Genomic DNA, 22,963 nt, shown 5'->3' on the forward strand with positions numbered 1-22,963 from the left:
GTAACCGAAAAATTTTTTTTTTAAGTATAAAAACTGACAACCTTAAAACTAACATTTTCACATACATATACACACGTACGCATACGCACATATACATAAATACACACACTTACCAATAGTTGCTGAAGTAAGTATTGAATGTTCCCGTACAATAGAGTCAAGTTTTACTAGAAACCAGCATAAAAAATTCTATTATTGAACCAAATCTAGCCAACCTAGCCATACTTCAAATTACCTATGATGATTTTAACCTTTTTATAAAAGATTAATTTTATTTTCTGGTTCTAAAAGCTAGCTCAGATATGTTTCAGAAGAAAAAACATTCTCCAGTAGAAACAGTAATTATATATGTAACTGTATCTATATATTTTAGTCATTACTAGAAACCAACGTAAAAGTTCTATCCCTGAACCATATCTAGCCAACCCAGCCATAGTTCAAATTGCCTATGATGGATTAAACATCTTATTATGAATATAAGAATGTGGAAGCAGCAATTATTAATGTAAGAATGAAGTGTAAGAAAGAAGTGGAAATGTACAAGAAATGAAACAGCAATTATGAATGTAAGAATGAATAAATGTCATTATAGTCATATAACAAGCGTAATAACTATAATTAACCAGCGTAAAAATTTATTATTTATAAGTAACCAGCGTAAAAAATTTATCCCTTAACCATGTTCCAGAAACAAACATATTTTTTTGTGGCGATATGTATCTAGCCGTATTACTGTTGCTTAGGTACATAGAAAAAATAAAAAAATAGAACAAACACACTTAGTAGTATCATATATAGAAAAAGTATAAAGAATGAGATCAAACAAAGACATTTATTTAAGACAGTTCAAAATAGTTTTACCAAAAAATGTTTCAAACTATTTATGCATTAAAGTATTTTGATGCTGTGCACATGTATGTACCGTAAAAAAATGTCCATGTCGGCGTATAATAAGATCGTCGTTTCTCACCAGCCAAAAATTCCATCCAACAGAGATAGATTAATACTTTTATTATATTTGATGCAGGTAATCTGCCGGCGGTGCTTGAACTAGACTGAGCAATGAAAACCCATAGAGAAAGATGAAACATTTCTATTGAAAAAACTTTTTATATAAAGGAGGATAAGTAATAAAAACCAAAGAAAAACGAACAGATGTTCAGAATAAACACAGATTTATTTTAAGAAGAAAGAATTATACACAAATCATAGTCAACAGTAATTTTTAAAATCGTTAAAGTAAACCTTAAAAAAAATAAAACAACAGGACAAATCTTAATAAAATACAAATGTTTAACTTACTTTAACACAAATTAAATATGCATAGAGATATCACTATTTAAAATAAATAAATATAAAATGATAAAAGGTATAAATGACGGGATATTAGTTTTTCAGGTTGCCATTTTTTATACAAGTAAAAATTGTATTTCCCGCCTGAGGTATTTTTGACGTTTGACGTTGTAGTGGTTTCGTTTACTGTTTTCGTTGTTATCGCTATATTTTATTTAAAACCTATTTTTTTGATTGGTTAGCAACATTCGATATAGGTATCTATTACAGCGTTAAACTTTGTATGGTTAAGTTGTTTTTATAATTAATTTATCTGTCTATATCTTATCGGCTTGAGTTTATTTATCCAATAAGTACCAATTTTAGCAACTTGATGTATTTATAGTAAAGTTTTATTTAACAGCATTTATCACATTGGTATTGTAGTTGTGTATTTGTGCTTTTCTATTAGAATATAATAATTTTATATTATCATTTAAATTTCATTCTGCTGTTTTTTGTCATTTTTGTTAAAACTTTCTATTTATATGTTATTTTATACATTTATCTCATATATATATATATATATATATATATATATATATATATATATATATATATATATATATATATATATATATATATATATATATATATATATATATATCCCAGCTAGCACACATACATTGGGCCAACGTTGGCACAACGTCAGAAGCGTTGGTTTATTTTATCACTCAAGTGATAACGTAGAACTAAAGTCAAGCCAACGTCGGAATACGACGGAATTTTTGCTTTTTTGAATACGTTCAGTGTGTTACAGGTTTTAGTGCTAAAAAAAAATTTCGGCCATCCTTAATAAAATCCCATTTTTAGTTAGCTGTGGGTTATGCAAAGAAGTTGTAAAGAAATTATTCTAAAACAAACAGATTAAACCACGAGAAGAAGTAGTCGTTATAGAACTCGGAAAGGTTGAATCACGAGAAAAAGTGGTATTAAAAGAATCAATAAAGACTGAACCACGAGAAAAAGTAGTCGTTAAAGAACTCAGAAAGGTTGAACCACGAGAAGAAGTGGTATTAAAAGAATCAAAAAAGATTGAATCACGCGAAGAAGTGGTGGTGAAAAAAAATCCCCTTTGTTAGAATCCAGTTGGCTAGAGAGATACAGGTTTTTATTTTCATTTTTGTGTTTATTTAACTTTAAACTAGTTTATTTAACTTTAAACTAGTTTACTAATTATGTAGCTACATAATTGTAAATAAACTTGTCTATATTACATTAAAGATAGTAGAATCTTTTAATTTTATATCAAGAACTTGCGTACCCTATTTATTATCATGGCCTGAACGAAGTTTGTGCTGCTTCACCAAATTCTCCTCAGAGCAGCACTGATTGCAGGAGAATCTACAAAATTGTGCAAAAAGGCTTCTATTAGGCTACCATATCATGCATTAAGACTTCATTTTATGCTCTTACGTTTTTATTTTATTCAAAAGATATATATTTCTTAATTAAAATTGAATTGAATTGATGAATCAATATTTGGACTAATCAATATTGATAGTAAATTTCTTAATGTTCTTAAAAACTTTAAATAATTTACTGTATTTATATATTTATAATAAGATGTAAAATTTGTAAAGATGTAAAATGCTAGAATGTTATAATAATAACAATAAAAATAATAACAATTTTTTTTTTGCTGTACACATACAATGTGGTGAATCTAACATTTCTAGATGTTAAACTTTGACGGCTTTTGGAAAAGTGCTTATTTTTTATTTTTCATTTTTTCATTATTTTTTTTATTTTCTTTTGTATGTTTTGAAAACGATCAAACTTGTTTTTGAAGACATTCACATTATCAGAGTTGAATATCTCTCCTGTTTAATTATTCCAATTGTTCACTGTTCTGTTTGTGTTGAAGTTAAATCTGATAGAATGCGGTAGAATGTGTGAATAATTTAACTGATAATTGTTTAGAAGGCTGCTTCCTATGCAACAAACAGAAGAAGAGTGAAAATGAAAGTGATCTGGATAGCAATCCTGATGAAAAAGGTATTATCACATCTTTAGCTGAGTGGTGTGTTAATTTTAAAATTTCTTTGGTAGCTATTGGAGCACTTCTTTTGTTACTAAGACCGTACTTTCCGTGCTTACCATTTTTTTACTTTTTTTAAAATTATAATATATTATATAACTTGTTGTCTCTGTATCGTATGTTTCTTTTGTATGTTTTGATTTTTCATTGTTTCATTCTTATTTACTAACACGTGTCATTATTTACTGAATGAAACTTTAGTTTAATTTTTTTTTTCAGTTATGTCTAGTGAAGCATTTGTTTTGTAATTCGTCATTTGTTACCATATCCCTCTTTAACAGCTGTTAAAGAGGGATATGGTATTGTATTTTATATGCATTTGCAGCATTTTAATGGTGATTGGAATTCATATATTTTTTGTATATGAGAATTTTGAAGCATATTACTTCTAGTTTTTGCATTAAAATACTGATACTATTTTAATAGTTTTCAATAATTTTTTGTTTAGATGTGGTATTAAAAAATGAAAGCAAAATATCAACGAATGTAATAATTATTTAAAAAAAATTTATTTTGTCGCCATGTTTATGCAGGTAATATATCAAAAAAAAATATTTTATTTTTTTATTTATGAACATTTTATTTGTATATTGTGCTTATATTTAACATATGTTTGTTATTAACTATTTCATTACTTAAATATAGATTTTATATTTTATGTGTGTGTGTGTCTATATATATCTATATATCTATATATATATATATATAAATATATATATATATATATATATATATATATATATATATTTATATATATATATATCTATATATTTATATATATATATATCTATATCAATATCTATATCAATATCTATATCTATATATATATATATATATATATATATATATATATATATATATATATATATATATATATATATATATATATATATATATATATATATATATATAACATGTAAATCGACATGTAATTCAGTCAGTATATGGAAGTCAATCAGCCAGTATTACCGAGACAGTTTATCGAAGTGAGTTTTATCAAAGTGTTTTATCGAAAAACATCAATACAAGAAGTGAAATACAACAAGTGTTTCATTACATCAATACAGTCCACATCCAACCAAGACGTTGTGTTCCACAGAGCATTATTGTATCATTACAAGGTAAATGTAACACGGTAAGCCTTGAGAAGCGTGATTATTTATATTATTTTTATGACTTCAAGTGCAAAAATGGCTCCCGACAGTCTTGGATTGGAACTAAGAAAGAAAATTATTGGCGATTACGTAAGTGGAATTTCACAAAAAAGTATTTGTGATTAATATCGCGTGAAAAAATGGACCGTATCAAGACTATGTTCCAAATATCGTTCTACGGGGAAGTTGGCAGCAGATAACAAAGGTGGAAGACCGCGTTCCACCACTTCTAGAGAGGATTCTATGATCGTCAGATCCGTCAAGAAGGATCCCTGGATATCCTCAGTTGAGATGTAAAAGCAATTAGCGCTGCCTGTATCAGACTGAACAATCAGACGACGTGCTGTTGAAGCCGGATTGTTATTTCGACGCCCTGCAAAGAAACCGCTGATTTCACTAAAAAACCAGAAGAAAAGACTCCTGTTTGCTACATCTCATATTGACTGGAATGTGCAGAAATGGCAAACTGTCCTGTTCAGTGATGAATCGAAGTTCAACATCATTGGGAGCAATGACATTTGCCGTGTACGTCGACCGGCCGGAAAACGCCTTGATTTACGTTACTGCCATAAGACCGTGAAGCATGATGGAGGCAATGTAATGGTCTGGGGGTGTTTTTCTGCCAACGGTCTAGATCCAATACATCGAAACGATGGAATAATGGAGCGTTTCATGTATAAAAATATCCTGAAAGATGTTATGTTACCTCATGCTGAATGGAATATGCCAATAAAATGGGTTTTTCAGCAAGACGATCCGAAACACACTGCAAAAGTAGTCAAGCAGTGGTTTCAAGACAACCACCTATCGGTGATGGATTAGCCGCCTCAATCTCCGGATCTCAACCCTATCGAGAACCTGTGGGAGATCGTCAACTGCAGAATTAATCGTGAAGGTGTTCGTAATAAGGCTCAACTGTTTGAACAAATCCAAAAGGCCTGGGCAGCGATTCCACAAAGTTTCATTGACCACCTGATCGAATCTATGCCTCGAAGATGCAAGGCTGTGATCGAAAACAAAGGATTCGCCACGAAATATTGATAGCGAAATACAGCTTGGTCAACATTTTGTCGAGTTGCACTTCTTTTGTCCAGAAGGAAATCAACTTTTTACAATACTTTTGATTAATTTATTAATTTTCGTGTACAAATAATGAACTTTGTGATGAATAAAACTTGAAGAACTTTGTCTCTAAACAGTTACATAGTTATTTCTCTAAATTGCAGCACTTTTATATAAAGAAACTAAATTAGTATTATTAGCGTTGATTTTGCAAACGAAATGTCTGTGGATCTTCCTGAACTTTTTTATTTTTTTACACTCGCATACAGCCGAAAGTTAATAAAATAAAACAGTAATATAAATAAAAATTGATTGAAAAATTTGTGTTTTGAAAACATATAAAAGCATTGGGTTTTAATAATAATCAAATAATAATAATAATAATCCATTTATTTACCCATAAAATATGAAAGTTTACAATAATATTTATAAACTCACATAAATAAGGTTAGGTGTCACTCATATAGTTAAAAACTAGTCAATGGAGTGACACCTGAAAAAAAAAAAAAAAAAAGACAACAAAAAAACAAATAAAACACAGAAAAAATTATAAATAAGAAAAAAAAAAAAATTAAAGAGAAAAAAAAAAAAAAGAAAAAAAAAAAAAGAAAGAAAGGAAAATAAAGCACTAATAAATAAAGATGATATTAATAATTGCAATAATAATATAATAAAAATAATAATATTAATAATAATGTGAATAAAAAAAAAATAGTAACTATATCATGATAACTTTACTAAAAATTATAACTAATGGTAAAAATAATAATAGTAAAGTTTATAACTACGACAGAAATTATTAAAATAAACATAACAATTGCAAAAATTAGGACAATAACCATAAAAACTATTACTACAATTGAATCACTATTACTATCATTATAAATAATATTCATAAGATTTAAAAAACAAAGATAAATGAATGATAACAGTAATATTAGCAGAGTAAAATAAGACAATATAAAATAAAAGTAATAATAGTTTTATAAATACAGTAATATAGAATAAGCAATAATAATAAAAGATAAAATTAAATTTCATTAAATATATACTCAAATATAAATTTCTTAATTTGGTTTCGATTGAGAAGAAGAATGTTAGTAATAAAAGGGTATTTAGTTAAAATCTTTTTTTATAAATGATATTATTTGGTTCCAGTGAAAAATACATTGATTTTTTATAAAGAGCCTGCCATATTTGATTGTGCTGGAGTGTGCAAGTTAAAATTTTCAGTATTTTGAGTGTAATATTTGTGTGTGTCACTTGTTTTAATAAAAATATTATTGAACGAATTTGGTAGCTTATTTTAAAGAAAATCAATCACAAAGTGACAATTATAAAGCTTTACAAGATCTTGAAATTTTAGAATTTTTAGTTCAGAAAACCTATTTTCGATATTAGATCGTAAGGGAGCAAAATGTCATAATTCTTAAGGAAGTGCGTTGTAAACTGTTTATACGATGTAATAGAAAACTACCTTTTTGACCCCAAACAGTGCAACAATAACTTAGATGTGAGAAGAACAAAGAATAGTAAATATCAAAACATGTTGGAAAACATAGTGTCGTATTAATGACAGCATACTATTGGCACGTGAGAGTTTTTTATTTAATTGAATTAATTGATAGTACCATGATAGGTTTTTGTCAAGAAATATCCCGATGTATTTTATATATTTAGATGGGAAAAGTCTTTTACCATTAATTCTAATTTTCACATTTAAAAATTCGCTTTTAGTTTCACTTGTGTTATTACTTATCCTCTTTTATATAAAAAGTTTTTTCAATAGAAATGTTTCATATTTCTCTGTGGGTTTTTTATTGCTTAGTCTAATTCAAGCGCCGCAGATTAAGTATAACAAAAATTCAAAATAACAAGTATAACAAAAATTCAAAATAAATTTTTTTAAAATATATATCATTTTTCATCAGAAACAAAATTATTCTCCAGTCGAAACAGTTATAATGTATTTACCCATATCTATGTGTTTTAGTCAAATTACTAAAAACCAACGTAAAAAATTGAAACCTGAACCATGTCCAGTAAAACCACCTATATTTCAAATTACCTATGATGGACTTAACATCTATACATTAAATTTACATGATCTTCTGGTTCTAAAAGGTAGCTCAGACAGGTTCCAGAAACAAACATATTTTTCCGCGGAAACAACAGTTACGTATGTAACCATTATTCTGTTGCTTAGTTACACATAAAAAAAAAATTAATAAATAGAGAAGCACACAAGCAAGTAATATCTTATATCGAAAATTTGAAAGGATGAGATCAAACAAAGACATTTAATTAAGACAGTTCAAAAAAAGTTTTTCTACAAGAAGTTTTAGACTATTTATGCATAAGGGTGTTTTGATGTTGTGCATATGTATGTACGGTGAAATAATGTCTATGTTGGTGTATAATGTTGCTCAGTAGCCCAAAATTGTATCCAACAGAGATATGTTAATGTTTTTTTTACATCAAATTTATTAAATACAAATATATTGTACCAAATATGTATATAAATATATATATATATATATATATATATATATATATATATATATATATACATTGTTTCATGTATAAATACAGTTTTATGTATAATAACCTAAACTCAGCTAAATTTCTTGAGAATTTGAAAAAAATCTCAATAAGAAGTAGAGTAAAACCGGGTCAAACCGCACACCTATCAATAAAAATAAAATAACTTTTTTATTTTTTATTTTTTTTTTTTTTTTTATTAGATAGATAATAAAAATTAACATAAGATAATATAAATATACGTTTAAAAAAAAAAAAAAAATTGTAAATGTTAAATGTAAAGAAAAAAAAATTATGCGGTTTAAGACGACGTTTTGATAAAACCGCACACTTGAGAAAACATTGAAATTTTTAAATTTTAATTTTTTATTATTTTTTTTTAACACAACTTATATTTAAGAAACTATATTAAAGTTTTTACATTTTTTGAAACAAAAAAAGTTTAGTTCCAACTACATAATTCTTTGGTAAACATGTTTCTTTGCACAACCGTTCCCGACAGATGGAATTTTCGCAATGCAACATTTCTGTGTGTAACTGTACTCTACACTTTTTACATTTTGCAACTTTTAATCGTTTGGCTGCTGGTACTTGTTCTTCATTATTGTTTTGCTGAGGTTGCTCAGCATTGTTATGCTCAGGCAGTTGAGTGCTTGGAGTAGAAAGTCTACGCTTTGCGTTAAGTTTAGTAACTTCCACGGCTTCCTTTGTAATACATTTTCCGCCAAGTTTTGATATGTTGCACTGCTTTGATTTTTAAACATGCGATTTCTTGAGTTGAAACAGATTTTCTTGCTTGAAAATCTGTTTCAACTCTATATTGATACTGTTTTTGCAACGCTCAACACATGCTTAATACCTATCAAATTTTGAAGCTGGTATAGTTGAGAAAGATAGTAATTGGTGTGTAGCTGGAATAGGTGCTGCGGCGGCTGTTGAAGATGATGAAAATGTATCTGAGCAAGATGGTGCAGGTGCTGCAAAGGTTGCTAAAGTTAATGAAGGTAGATTAAAAGTTTGTGTGATTGCTAACACCTTATGATTTATGTTGTTTTTATTAAGTGGAAAAAGCCAGTGTACTGGAAACCAACGATATAAAGCATTTACCACTCTCGAACAGCAGTTTGAGCTACGGAGGAAAATTTTTTTAATCTAAATTCTTACATTTTGAGTCTTTGTAATACTTTGTAAGAATTTCTTACCATGCTGGTTTGACATAACAATCTCTATCCAATGGTTGTAATATATGTGAAGAATGCTTTGGTAAATAAATCCAGATTATATTGTGTTTTTTGCACAGCAATTCCGCTTCCAAGCTATGTGAGTTGTATTAGTTACTTGCAAAAAACTAAACTAAGTAATTAATCGAGTGTGCGGTTTTATCAGAAAAAGGAGTTTTTTTACTTTTTTGATTTTTTATTTAACTTTTTGTTCTAGCTGCATAAAAATTATACTATCAGAATTAAAATTAAATTTCCAACAAGATAGTGCTAAAACTATTTTTATATCAGTTAAGGTTCAAGTGCTATTTTGTTCGCAACTATAAAAAATATATAAAAAATTTTGACTCCCCGTTAAAGTTGTATAAAAAAAGCAAAAAATGGAGTTGAATTGGCATATAGTTTTATCAGTTCGAACAGAGAAGATAGTTTTGTATTTGAATCTATTTGTATTTTTTTCATAGCCATATCTGTTTAGTTTTATTTGATAATTTCGATCAGTGTGCGGAATGATATGATGTGCGGTTTGACCCGGTTTTACTCTATTGGGTAAGAACAAATCAATTAAATTCTTCTAAACTTATAATGAAATTAAATAAAAAGTTTTAGCAATCCGAGATCTTAAGTTATGTAGTTGTTTTTAAAAAGCTAATATAAATATGGTTAAATCATTTAACTTATCAAAAAGTTTTAAGCAAAATTTTATTTTGAACAATTTTTCAAAATAAAATCTTAAAAATTCGTTAATTTATTCAACTAAATTTTACTTCTGAATCTTACTGGTTGCATATGATAAATTAATCTTTTAATGTAGGGGAGAGTAGGGTGAAGTCGAAAATTCCAAAAATTCCTATTAGGAAAGTCCTCAATAAATCCTATCTGTTGTAAACAATTAGATTTCTTCCCCTCTATTAGCAGACACTGCTTTGTCTCCCTACGTGTGGTAATCACCGTATTTGAGAAAAGTGTCTTCAATCAACGACTTTTTCTAAGGAGTAGTGTAACAAAGAAAATTGATTGAACTACCATTTCTCCCATTTTACTTTTGTGTAATTATATTGTGGAAACCTTATGAATAATTTAATTAAGTTAATGTGGTTTACAATTTAAATAATTTTTAATTAATAATTTTTGTTAATACCATCTTATTTACAAACTTGTCCGACTTCACCCTATATCTGCCTATATTTTGCTTCAAAATAGGCCTCAGGTTCCTCTTCATTTAAGCGATAACCTCTTCATTCATGCGAAACTTCTTACCGCCGAGCATTTTATTCAGGTCTGCGAACAGCCAGTAGTTGCTGGGAGCCAAATCTGGCGAAGTTCAATTCATGTAGTTTTGTCATTGTTTTGATTGACTTGTGACACGGTGCGTTGTCTTGATGTAACAAAATTTTTTTTCTTTGCCATTTGCGTTTTTTTGCATTTTTGGCCTTCAAACGCTCCAATAACGCTATATAACATTCACTGTTGATGGTATTTCCTTTTTCAAGATTATCAATAAATATTACACCACGCACATCCCAAAGTACCAAAGCCATAACCTTTCCAGCCAATTGTTGTGCTTTTGGGCGCTTTAGATGAGGTTCACTAGTTGCTGTCCAATCAGATGACGATCGTTTTGATTCCGGAGTGAAGTGATGGATTTATGTTTCATCACATATTGTCACATATCGATGCAAAAATTCCGGTTTGTTACGTTTGAACATGGCCAAACACTGCTCAGAATCATCAACACGTTCTTTGTTTTGGTCAACAGTGAGCAAACGCGGCACCCACTTTGAACAGAGCTTTCTCATTGTCAAATGCTCATGGAATATAAAGCCAACACGTTCTTTTGATATATTTACGATGTCAGCTAACTCACGCAACTTCACTTTTCGATCATTCAAAACAATTTTGTAGATTTTTTTGATGTTTTCTGGTGTTACCGCCTCATTTGGACGTCCACTGCGTTCTGCATCATCGGTGTCTCTACGACCACGTTTGAAGTCAGCAAACCAACGTTTTATTGTTGTTTTTGATGGAGCGGAGTCACCATAACACTTTTCAAGCCATTGCTTCGCTTGAACTGTATTTTTTCCCATCAAGAAGCAGTGTAAAATTAAAACACGAAATTGTTTTTGATCCATTGTTCTGAAAATAAAAAAAGTAAAGTTACTATTAGAAAAATAACTCACAAACTAATGAATAGAATATAATGAAATTTTAACAGCTGTCTTTTGAAGGTTAGTATTAACTGAAAAAAAGGTGACTGCAATAAAACTTGCGCTATGTATGTGTTAGGCCCGGGACATTTCAGCCCATGTGTTAGTTTATTATAATGTGCTGTAAATCTTTAGGAATAAAATCAGTGTCATAAATGATGCTTTAATTGTTTTTTTTTGTTGTTTTTTTTAATTTCTTAAGTTTACATTTGTTGTCGTAGTAAATAAATTACTTTCTCAAACACAAACAAGGTTTCTGAAAGAAGATCGTACTAATCTTATCATAAGGACCTTTTACAAACGTGTGCATATAAACTACATCAAAATATAATCAACAAAAAAAATGTAATTAACAATAAAAGTTCTAAAGAAAACATAAAATTACAATTAAAAAAATCTGGCTACATCATCCATTAAGATAATTAAATTGTTTAATTTTTATTTAAAAATGGGAAAAGTAAAATGCATGTCGAAATTGGACAAAACAATTTTATTCCAAAGATACGGTGCACGATATGCAATACAAAACTGATTAAACTTGGTTCGACATAAGGGCTCATATAAAAAATTAATGTTTCTGAGTGTATATTTATTTTTGGTTTCAAAGAAAAGAGATCTTTAAAAATGGGTAGAGATATGTCATTTTTCCACATTTACATAAAGCAAAAAATATTAAAAATATTAAACTCATAAATATTGAGAAATTTCATTTCAACAAAAAGTGGTTTGGAATGAGTGTATCTATGTGCAAAATTTATTAAATGGATCGCACATTTCTGACGGCGAAAAAGACATTTTAACTTCCCCGTGCAACATTGGCATAATTTAAATAACTATGAATTAAAGAATTGTAAAGTTGAGTTAGACATTTTTTACATAAATACGTTCTGGTTTTAAATAAAATTCCAATATTTTTAGGAATTTTTGTATATATTCACAACTTTTGTATATATACAAAAAATATATATTGTATATAAAATTTTGTACATATTGTATATATAATTATTGTATATATTATATATATTTGTATATAATATATTCGATATGCGTTTTCCATGTGATGTTTTTATCAAGAAAAACACCTAAGAACTTTATTACATTATGTCTTTTTATTTCAACATCATCAGTAAACATTTTAGTTTGTTAAAACCTGTTTGATGCAGTAAAAAGGTATTAAAATTATTCTAAAAACGTGTTTTAATTTCTGACTTCTCCCTTCTTTCCTTTGTAAATTATTAAATTTTTGTGTTCATGTTTGATATTTTTAATAATTTGGTTATTTAAATTTGAAAAACAGTTATCGCGATACACATTTTTAAATTGTTAATTTATTTTTGGTGGTGTTGCATTATTCTTTGAATGTTTCTATTTATTGATACGTTCTATAAAAAGCTTATCTTTAAATTTACCTTGTTTATAAACCGGTAAATATAATCTAATAAAAAGTGGGCCAATGTGCGCCGATCTACCATAAGTTTACTTCTAGATAATTGTTACTAACTATATTGATTTTTATTGATTTTTTAAATTAATTATAGAAATTATAAAATAAAAGCTATAAATACACTTTTTCGATTCAAGTTTCTTAAATTTATATATTTTGCTGATTTTATCTATATAATTGTAGCTTAAATTTTGAATTTGGATTAAAAGTCAAGAGGTTCTCTTCATGTTCAGTAAAAACAATAAAATCTACTTCGACGAGGAAAATAACACAAAATCACCTCATAAAGTTTTGTTATAATTTTCAAAGTACAATTTGATATTCACATAAAAATTAATTCATAAAAAATTAGCTTTTATGTTATGCTTATATATATTTAAAAACCAGTTAGCATGAGAAAAAAGTGTTTGTGTTTAACAATCCTTGTCTTTAAAATGTGCATGATAATTTTTGGATGACGTTTCTCTTGTGCAAGGTTATTTTAGATGAATGACGTTTTAAAATGTTAATAAGCTTCAAAAAACATAGGCCAAAGTTAGTTTTTTAAGAGTTCAATAGTTAACTAATCAAGTTTGTATAACGTTTTTATTAGTTTTTTTAACGCGTAACAAGATAGTACGTTTGTATTTATATAATTTAATTCATTTTAATAATAAGCAGTTATTCATAATTCCTAAATAATAGAACTTAATAATGAAAAAAACAATAATAATCCATTCACACAAAGCTTGTGAAATAAAAAAAATTTAAAAAAGAAATTGTGGTTCAAATATCGTTTTATTTTTGTTTTAGTTATGACAAAATAATACAAATCATCAAATTTTTTGAACTCTAAAGATTAGTTGATTTACTCCTTTTTTTTACTAAAGTCAGCAAGCAATGCACATGTAAAAAAGCCCATTTTATGGAAACATTATCTGAGATTTAAAGGACAACATCATAACAAGTAAATCAATGGTGTTATATCGTTTTTATTTGCTATTATTTTGGAAGGTTACTCTTTAGTTATATTTATCAAATATTTTTTGAACATTTTTATATAATTTTTTCACTAGTTTAGTTACATGATTTAAAATATAGTTGCAGTAACCTATATAAATATATAAAAATATATATATATATAAATATACATATATATATATATATATATATATATATATATATATATATATATATATATATATATATATATATATATATATATATATATATATATATATATATAAATATGTATATTTTGTATAACAAAAAATAAAAGCAAACAATAACATAGAGCTATAAAACAATACTATATTAGTTATGGTAATATATATGTGTATATATATATATATATATATATATATATATATATATATATATATATATATATATATATATATAGATATATACATATGTGTGTATATATATATATATATATATATATATATATATATATATATATATATATATATATATATATATATATATATATATATATATATATGTATATGTATATATATATTTAATAACAAAAAATAAAAGCAAACAATAATATAGAACTATAAAACAACACTTTATTGAATTAAGTTTGCATGGGTATGCGAGTCGCGCAACAGTAGATACGCGTCTCTTTACCATAAAGATAAAAATAGCAATTTTGTATTTAATTGTAACGAACGACAATAGAAATTTTTTTATGTAGATTATTTTCTTTCAAATATAACAAAATAATTAGATTTAACCCATATCTTCAAAAATTATAAGTATACCCAAGTAGAAACACTGTTCTCTTCCTACTTTATGCTTCATACTTGATACTTTTTGGGCGCACAGTTCTGTGATGAGTTGGAACAATTCCTTGTTAAAAATACCCTCAAATATTATCATACAAATCTTGATTTTTGTGATACCAAAGTGCCAAAAGGCATGTGTGACTGATACCAGAGTACTCATAGGCATATCAAACAACTCTTTGGAGAAAAGATGAAGGGAAAGATGTTAATCTGCCAAATTTGTTTGTTTTTTTATCAATACCAATTTTCTCACCATTTGCCATCATTTGCCAATTTGCCATCATTTAAAGTGGAATAAGAATTGTCTAGTGGATTATTCTAAAGCTGAGGAAGACTGTACTCCTCAATGCAATGATTTTAGACTTCTTAGAAAAGATTTTCAACGCAATGCAATCCATTCACATTTAGGGAGTACCTCCACTGGCTCGGCATAGCAGATCCACTTTCTAAAGTATAAATAACTACCTAAATCAGCTCTAATAAACCTGCATCTCCTATAAGCACTGTCAAAAAGGTCTTAAAAATGTTTAAAGACTTTTTTTAAAAATTTTTATATTTATAAGAAACTTAATCGTCAGAAAACTTTTTTCTGAACCCAAAATCAAAACTGAAGATCTTGTACAGCTTAACAAAGGACTGCTAAACTTTTGGCTTAAAGCTATTGGCATCAACAGGGTTAGTGACGCTAAGATTGTGGAGACTTGTGTTTTTGTTTGAAGCCATTGGCACACAGTTGTCTAAGTATTTTCCTCGAAGCAGCATCCAATCTTTATACGAGAGTAGCAGTCACTAAACTAATTATGTATATTTCTGAAAGTGTCTCTTAACATCATAAATCTGGATTTTCATTGGGTCTTGAGGTCAAAAAACTTTTAACTCAGAAGATTGCCAAAGTTTGTTTGCGGCTAATTTTTTAAAGAACTACCAAAGAAACTTTAAAAATGTCAGACAGATCTTGTCCAAACAAAGTGATATCTGAAAATGAAATTAAGATTTTGTCTTGATTTCAGTTTCAGCGTTTTAAAAGTCTTTTGGCAATTTGATCTCTTAGCCAATATTAATTAGATCTAAAAACAAAATCATCTTGAAGCTTATACCATCCATTAAACTTCATCTTTTTTTTGGTGTGGTTAACCACTCGTATGAAGTTTAGACAGAATTTCGGCCCAATGTTTTCAGGTGGCCTTCAGCTTTTCACACTTGACCATATCATGTTAAGTAATTTGAAAGGAATATCTGTCACAAGCTTCTCAGCATTCTAGATCTCCTTCAAAGGATAGAAATGACTGCTTTTTAAATCTTAAGAACTTTTGATACCCTGTAAATGTTTTAGTCTGTGATGAAAGCATATTTTGTTATAATTCTGAAGAGTTACTTTTCCAAAAAATTGATTGCTTCAAAGACATCTAATGATATCTGAAAGTTATGAACACCGATTTGACCCGGCAGAACCAATGCATTATTATTTCAACATCAACAGAGATAAAAAAAATGAGACCGCATTCATACTTTGGGTATGCAAAAAGGTTCCTTTCATGTGTTGTGAATTACAACAGCATTTGTAAGGAATCAAATTTTAAAAAGAATTAACATTTAGCGACTTGACTTTTGCTCTTTATATGTTTATAATCAAGAGCTTGTTTCAAATTGTTTTAACAAAGAATGACTAAAAAAAATTTTGAGGAAAATTAAAAAAAAAAAATTATTTTTACTTACAATCAATTTTTGTAGAATAATTATATTAATTGAACCAAAGTAAAATATGTTTTCATTTAATTTTTATTGTTTAATTAAAATTATTATGCTCGAAGTAATAAAATTTGCGTTTAAAGTGTTTTTAAATGCTGTGAAAATTTTTACAAAATTAAAAATTGGCATTAGCATGTTTGAAAATTTCTGATCAGCTTCAAATAATTAAGTGGTTTCTCATTTTGGCTACTATACAAAATTGCTAAACGTGATTATATAGTCGCAAAGAAATGTTTTTTTTGATTTCATGATTTTTTTTTTGAGTTTTACGGATATTATAGTGTTTTTCATTTAATTATTCTTAAGGTGTATATTAATGTTTTCAGTTTTTCTAAAAAATATTGTTTAATTTTGTTTAAGATTTTTTTTTTTATTCTACATAACAATAAATCAAAGTCAATCTTTCATTATTAAAGTGTGAACAATGAGGAAAGAAAGTTTATAAAATAGAGATGGTTTTAATTTTTAAAATGGCTAACCAGTTTTTGTTATTTGCTTTTTGAAACTTTGATATTTTAAAATTTTGAATGATGAAAGCAATAATTTTGTAAATGTTGTCTTTCTTCTTTTAGTGTGACCACAGACCACTTTAATACTATAAATCCTCGCTATTTTGTTTTAAACTTAGTTAAAAATGTTTTAAACCTGGTTAAACATAATAGTAAATAAAAGTAATAAAAAAATAACAGTTCTCAAAAAGGTTATGAAAAAAGTTTTAAAAATACCGTAACACACTAATGTTATATTTTTACCATGCTTAACCAATATTACTTTTGCTTTCTAAGAAATAATCTTGACAAATAAAATTTATTTGCATTTACAGAAAGATAATTGAGGATTAAAAACAGGATAAAAAAGAATTTCAAATAAAGTTATAAAAACTCAAACAATTAAAACTATGCAAAAGTGTAAATGATACTTTCACAATACATTTAAATTTTGCAATTCGCAGTTACCTAATTTTTGATTTGAAAAAATTAACATCTATATGGATTATATAAGTAATGAAATTAGGAAAAAATTTGAATTAGTTCTCTCTCAATAAGCATTTTTACATTAAAAAAATATACAACTCTTTAATACTGATATTGTTACTCTATTTATATGAAAGTAGTTTCTTAGTATAAGTTTTTTTTCTTCGGTTTTTTTTTAGAGATGCCACGAATATTTAGCCGAATATTCAGCAACACTTAACTATATTGAGGTCTCCGACCTGCTTTGTTGTAGTGCATAAATCAGCTGCTCTATGGGCATTTATAAATAGGTTGTGTCACAGCATACATTATTTGTTGACTGATACACCAAATATTTTAACTATAGTTATGCCTAAAAGTTTCATACTGTTCAAACCATTCAGAAAAGTTCAAAAATAACCAGCTCCGGTATATCTTGCACTTCTGAGGTAATTTCAGAAAATGCTATAGGTTGAATTAGTATAAAAATCTCTAAACTTATTTAAAATGTTATTTTCATGAGAACCTGAACTTAAAGCATGGTTTAACTTTAATAGGAAAGAGGATTAAACGGTTGCCTTTTTTATTAAGTCGCCGAATATTCGTGACATCACTAGTTTTTATTTTTAACTTTAAATGAAATAAGCAATTGAAGTACAGTATTAATAAATATAAAAATTATTTATTGAAAAATCAATGTTTTTATGAAAAAAAAAAATTGAATACATTGTATGAAATATAAACTAAAAAGATCACTAAAAAACAAATCTTAAATTTATTTTAGTTTTTAATACAAGTAAAAAAAAAAAACAAAAACAAACAAACAAACAAAACAGCTACAACTACAAAAACAAAATAAAAACAACTTATATCTCAAGTGATAATAAAAACAACTTATATCTCAAGTGATAATAAAACAACTTTTATCTCAAGTGATATTAAAAACAACTTATATCTCAAGTGATAATAAAAACAACTTATATCCCAAGTGATAATAAAAACAACTTATATCTCAAGTGATAATAAAGCCAACTTATATCTCAAGTGATAATAAAGCCAACTTATATCTCAAGTGATAATAAAAACAACTTATATCTCAAGTGATAATAAAAACAACTTATATCCCAAGTGATAATAAAAACAACTTATATCTCAAGTGATAATAAAACAACTTTTATCTCAAGTGATAATAAAAACAACTTATATCTCAAGTTATAATAAAAACAATTTATATCTCAAGTTATAATAAAAACAACTTATATCTCAAGTTATAATAAAAACAACTTTTATCTCAAGTGATAATAAAAACAACTTATATCTCAAGTGATAATAAAAAAATGCTAGAATCAAAATTTTATATGATTATTTACTTTTATCATTAAATACTTATAGTTGTTATACTTTTGGTGATACAGTTAAAATGATCAGTGGTGTTACTCAAAAAAAAAAGAAAAGAGTATGGGAGACTCGACATAAGATACCCATGATCTTTAAATATATATGTATATGGGTTGTATTAAAATGGGTTATTTTAACACATTATGGGCTATATTAATATATACACACATAATGGGTGTGTATTGTTATATACATCCATAATATTCTAAATATATTGTGTATTTATGTTTTGTATAAATATTGTGTACTTATATTTTGCTCTTCATTCCTAACTTTTAAAGAACTGATAAGTTTTGGCTTTGCAATTTTTTTTTACTGGAAACTAGAGCAAGAAAGAGATTTAAACTCAAATTAAAAAAAAACATAAACAGGTGCAAATCACCTACGTTTTACACCTAATAAACGTCATTGACCTATTTCTTAGTATGCTATGAACAAAGAAGAGAAATCTATGATATACTGGTGGCCACAAAGGGCGGCAGGTTTTATTTCGTGTCACTCAAATGAAACCTTTTATATTTTTTAGCATTTATCTTGTAACAGTAGAAAAGAGTTTGTTTTTATATCCGAACAAAGTGCTAAGAGTCAAAGTTAGGGCAAAAAAATACATTTGAGGGGGTATTAGCCCATTTAAGCTTTTAAATGTATGTTACATGAAAAAAATTAAATTAGGAATAGAAATAATTTGTTTCATAAAAGTAATAAAGAGTGTTTATAAAATCGGGAAAGAATGAATGATATGAATGAATGGATGAATGATAGGGATTACAAATAGGGCGAACTGTAAAATTGAGGGAGTCCTAAGCACATTTAAGCATTTTAGATTCCTATTAAAATTTAAACAAAGCTTAAAACAATAAAAAAATTTACAATGTTAATCAAATAAAATCTGAATAATTTTTTACCCTGCTCTAGATAAGCATGTTAGAGTTAACGTTAAAAATAAAATCTCCTTTCATTAAAAGTTACTACAGAGACACTCTTGATGTTCAATATACTCTTCTTGTTTAAATTTATTACATATAGGTTTAAATTTAGAATGGATTCTTTGCACGAATTAGCAAACTGTCTTGGGTAGATAGAAAAAATTAAAGATATGATTCGCTTTTTTGATTCTTGTTTTTTTTTGGAATTTTTTAAATATAAACGCATTGGTTACTTTTTTTATTCCAATAAGAAATATTTAAAAAATCAGTATTCAAACTGCTAAATTTATCTTTAATAGAAATATCTTTAATGATTTTAATTTCAGATTTGAAATGGATAATTAATAGTAAAAATTGCTGAAATTATTTTTATTTTGGTTTGTAAAGGTTAATATTCTCTAAAAACTTTTTAGAGAATTCTTTTCCACAATTTTATCTCAATTGGTTTTAGTGTTTTACTGGCACATATTGACACAAAAAACATCGTTTATTTACATTGACTGTATTTCGATACATTTGTTTAATATTATATATATATATATATATATATATATATATATATATATATATATATATATATATATATATATAAAGAAATAGAAAATAAAGACAAATTTTTCCACTTATTAATAAACCAATAACCATTTCTTTTTTTTTAAATAAATATAATAGCAATACATGTTTCGACTATTTTACCTCCATCTTTAGTTGGGTTAAGTAAATTTATTTTTATTTACAAATATTCTAGGGTAATAAAATATAAAACACAATTTTTTTTAAATTGCGACAAAGTAGGGAATAGCGAAAAATACAATGAAAAATATATCAAACTATTTAACAAAATTTTAACGACTAATAAAATGGTAACTATTATGTGAAAAGTGATATTTTATAATGGTTTAGTAGTTTGTTTATATCTGGATTTTTCCATTCCATGAATAAACTTTCCTTAATCTTAGGGTTAAACTTATTTTTGGCAAAATTTAATATCGAGAAACAGTCATTATTATAATTATTAAATCAATTATTGTTAGCATGGAGATATTTACATTGTGTGAGTTTTTGTCTCTCCAGTAGTGTTCAACCATTCGTGCTTTGAGGTGGCAAGAAATTTTGCTTATATAACAGAAATTACATCCTGTGCATACAAACTTATAAACAACGGATGATTTGAACTCTACAGGAAGAGGACCCTTTTGGTGAAAACTTATTAGAAATTTTAAAAGAGGTAAAGATTAATTTAAAGTTTATAGATTTATTATGTTTTTTAATGATAGAGTTCAATGATAGTTTGATTTTCACTGATAGTTTACGCTATTATTGAAAATCATAGATTTCAATAGATGATTTTCAATGATAGTTTAAACTAAATTTGGTTTGATCAGATATATTACCACCATAAGGAATTGTAAAGAAGTTTTTTTACGATTTTTTGGTTTTTGGATTAGTATTGATTAGTAGAAAAAGTTTTATTAGTAAGAAAAGAATCATAAATTTTTTTTTATAAGCCAAGTTGGATTCATGTTGCTTTTGAGAATGTTGAAAAGATATTTAAAGTCATAGTAAAAACTAAACTTTGTATTATTAATTTAAATGGCTTTATCAATTAAGCATTTAAATAAATTTACCTTGTGTGAAAAAGTGAAGAAGCTACAAAAGAAAGTATGAAGACTTGAATACTTCCTTTTGTACTAATGAAAACTGGAGGTATAGCAGGGGTTATTACCTTTGTTTATATTGATGTCCAAGAAAGAGATATTAGATTCCTCTACCTTTCTTATAGAGAAGATATTGAATTATATCTTTTATTGATTTAGTCAAGAAAAGGGCATGGATCATTTTCTGCTGGGAATGCGGCAAAAAAAATCATCAACGTAACGTTTGTAAAATACTGGTTTGACTCCATTGTGTGATTTGACCCATTTTTTTCCAAAAAAATTATTAAAAGTACAATTTAGTTCCTGTTAACAAAGCATATCTTCTCGTTACCTCAAAACACGAATGACTGAACACTACAGGGAAGACAAAAACTCAAACATATGCAAAAATCTCCATGCAAACAATATTTGTTTTAACAATTATAATAATGACTGTTTCTTAATATTAGATCCTGCCTCCAATAAATTCATCCTTAAGATTAAAAAGAGTTTGTTTATTGAATGGAAAAATTTAGATATGAAGAAACAGTTAAACTATTATAAGATATTGTTTTTCACATAATAGTTACCATTTTATCAGTAGTTAACCAATTTAATATCTTTTTTATTGTACTTTTTGCTATTGCCTAATTTTTCTTAAGTGTCTAAAAATTTGTAATTTATATTTTATTACCGCAGAATATTTATATATAAAATTAAATAAGTTTTTTTTAACCCTGCTGAAGATAACTGCAAAATAGTCGAAACATGTATTGTTATTTTATTTGTAGAAAAAAATTTGTTTTTATTAATAAGTGGAAAAAATTTGTCTTTTTTCTAAATTGTTGTATTTATTTTCTGAATTTTTGGAAATTTTATTATATGAAAATTTTGAACTCAGTGTTTTTCATGAACTATGGCTATCTTTTCTACTTAATTTAAGCCTAATTTAAGTTTATTTGTCAAATATTTAGAACATCCGTAAGTCCGTTTTTAATTTTCTGCCGCGTTTTAATTAAAAGAAGGAGTGGGGAAAAAAAGTTAGGGTGAGAATTTTAGTCAAAATAAAATAAAGGCTAGATGGAAATTTTATTACTAAATTTTACGGCTGTTTTATCATAATTTAATAGGATTTAGTTTGCTTATGCAAATTTTATACTATGGTGAGAAATAAACGGTCCCTAATATTATTTAAAAAATGGTTCTTCAAAAAATTGATTAACTCAAAGTAAGTACTCAAATAAAGCGAAATTTAATACAAATTGTAAAATAAATTTAAATTAAATAAAATATAAAATAAAATAAAAAATAAAATAAATTGTTTATAAAAAAAAAGACATCACACACTTATGAAAATTCAGTTTTTTATTTGTAATAAAAAAAACTGTCGAAATAAATACTTAGTTGCAGCAGGAAGAAATAAAACCTTGATTGCCCATTTATTTCAACCTTTAAATCAAGTTAGCAAAATAGAAAGAAGTTAAATCTTTTTTTAAAGCAAAACATGTAGAAAAATGTTAGAAAAAT

General features: G+C 26.6%; 1 protein-coding gene and 1 long non-coding RNA gene across 2 annotated transcripts; one reads left to right on the forward strand and one right to left on the reverse strand.

Annotated features, from left to right (window-relative positions):
- The first annotated feature begins 1,587 nt into the window (after window positions 1-1,587).
- On the forward strand, window positions 1,588-4,035 carry LOC136077960 (uncharacterized). The gene is made up of 4 exons (XR_010637405.1): window positions 1,588-1,710; window positions 2,146-2,439; window positions 3,256-3,330; window positions 3,822-4,035. It is a non-coding gene; the product is annotated as an uncharacterized LOC136077960 (long non-coding RNA).
- A 6,961-nt stretch (window positions 4,036-10,996) lies between these two features.
- On the reverse strand, window positions 10,997-11,482 carry LOC136078483 (protein GVQW3-like). The gene has a single exon (XM_065794257.1). It carries the CDS (start codon window positions 11,480-11,482, stop codon window positions 10,997-10,999), a length of 486 nt encoding a protein of 161 aa, XP_065650329.1.
- Window positions 11,483-22,963: the final 11,481 nt, after the last annotated feature.

The sequence above is a fragment of the Hydra vulgaris genome, chromosome 03, assembly GCF_038396675.1.
Source record: "Hydra vulgaris chromosome 03, alternate assembly HydraT2T_AEP".
NCBI lineage: Eukaryota > Metazoa > Cnidaria > Hydrozoa > Anthoathecata > Hydridae > Hydra > Hydra vulgaris.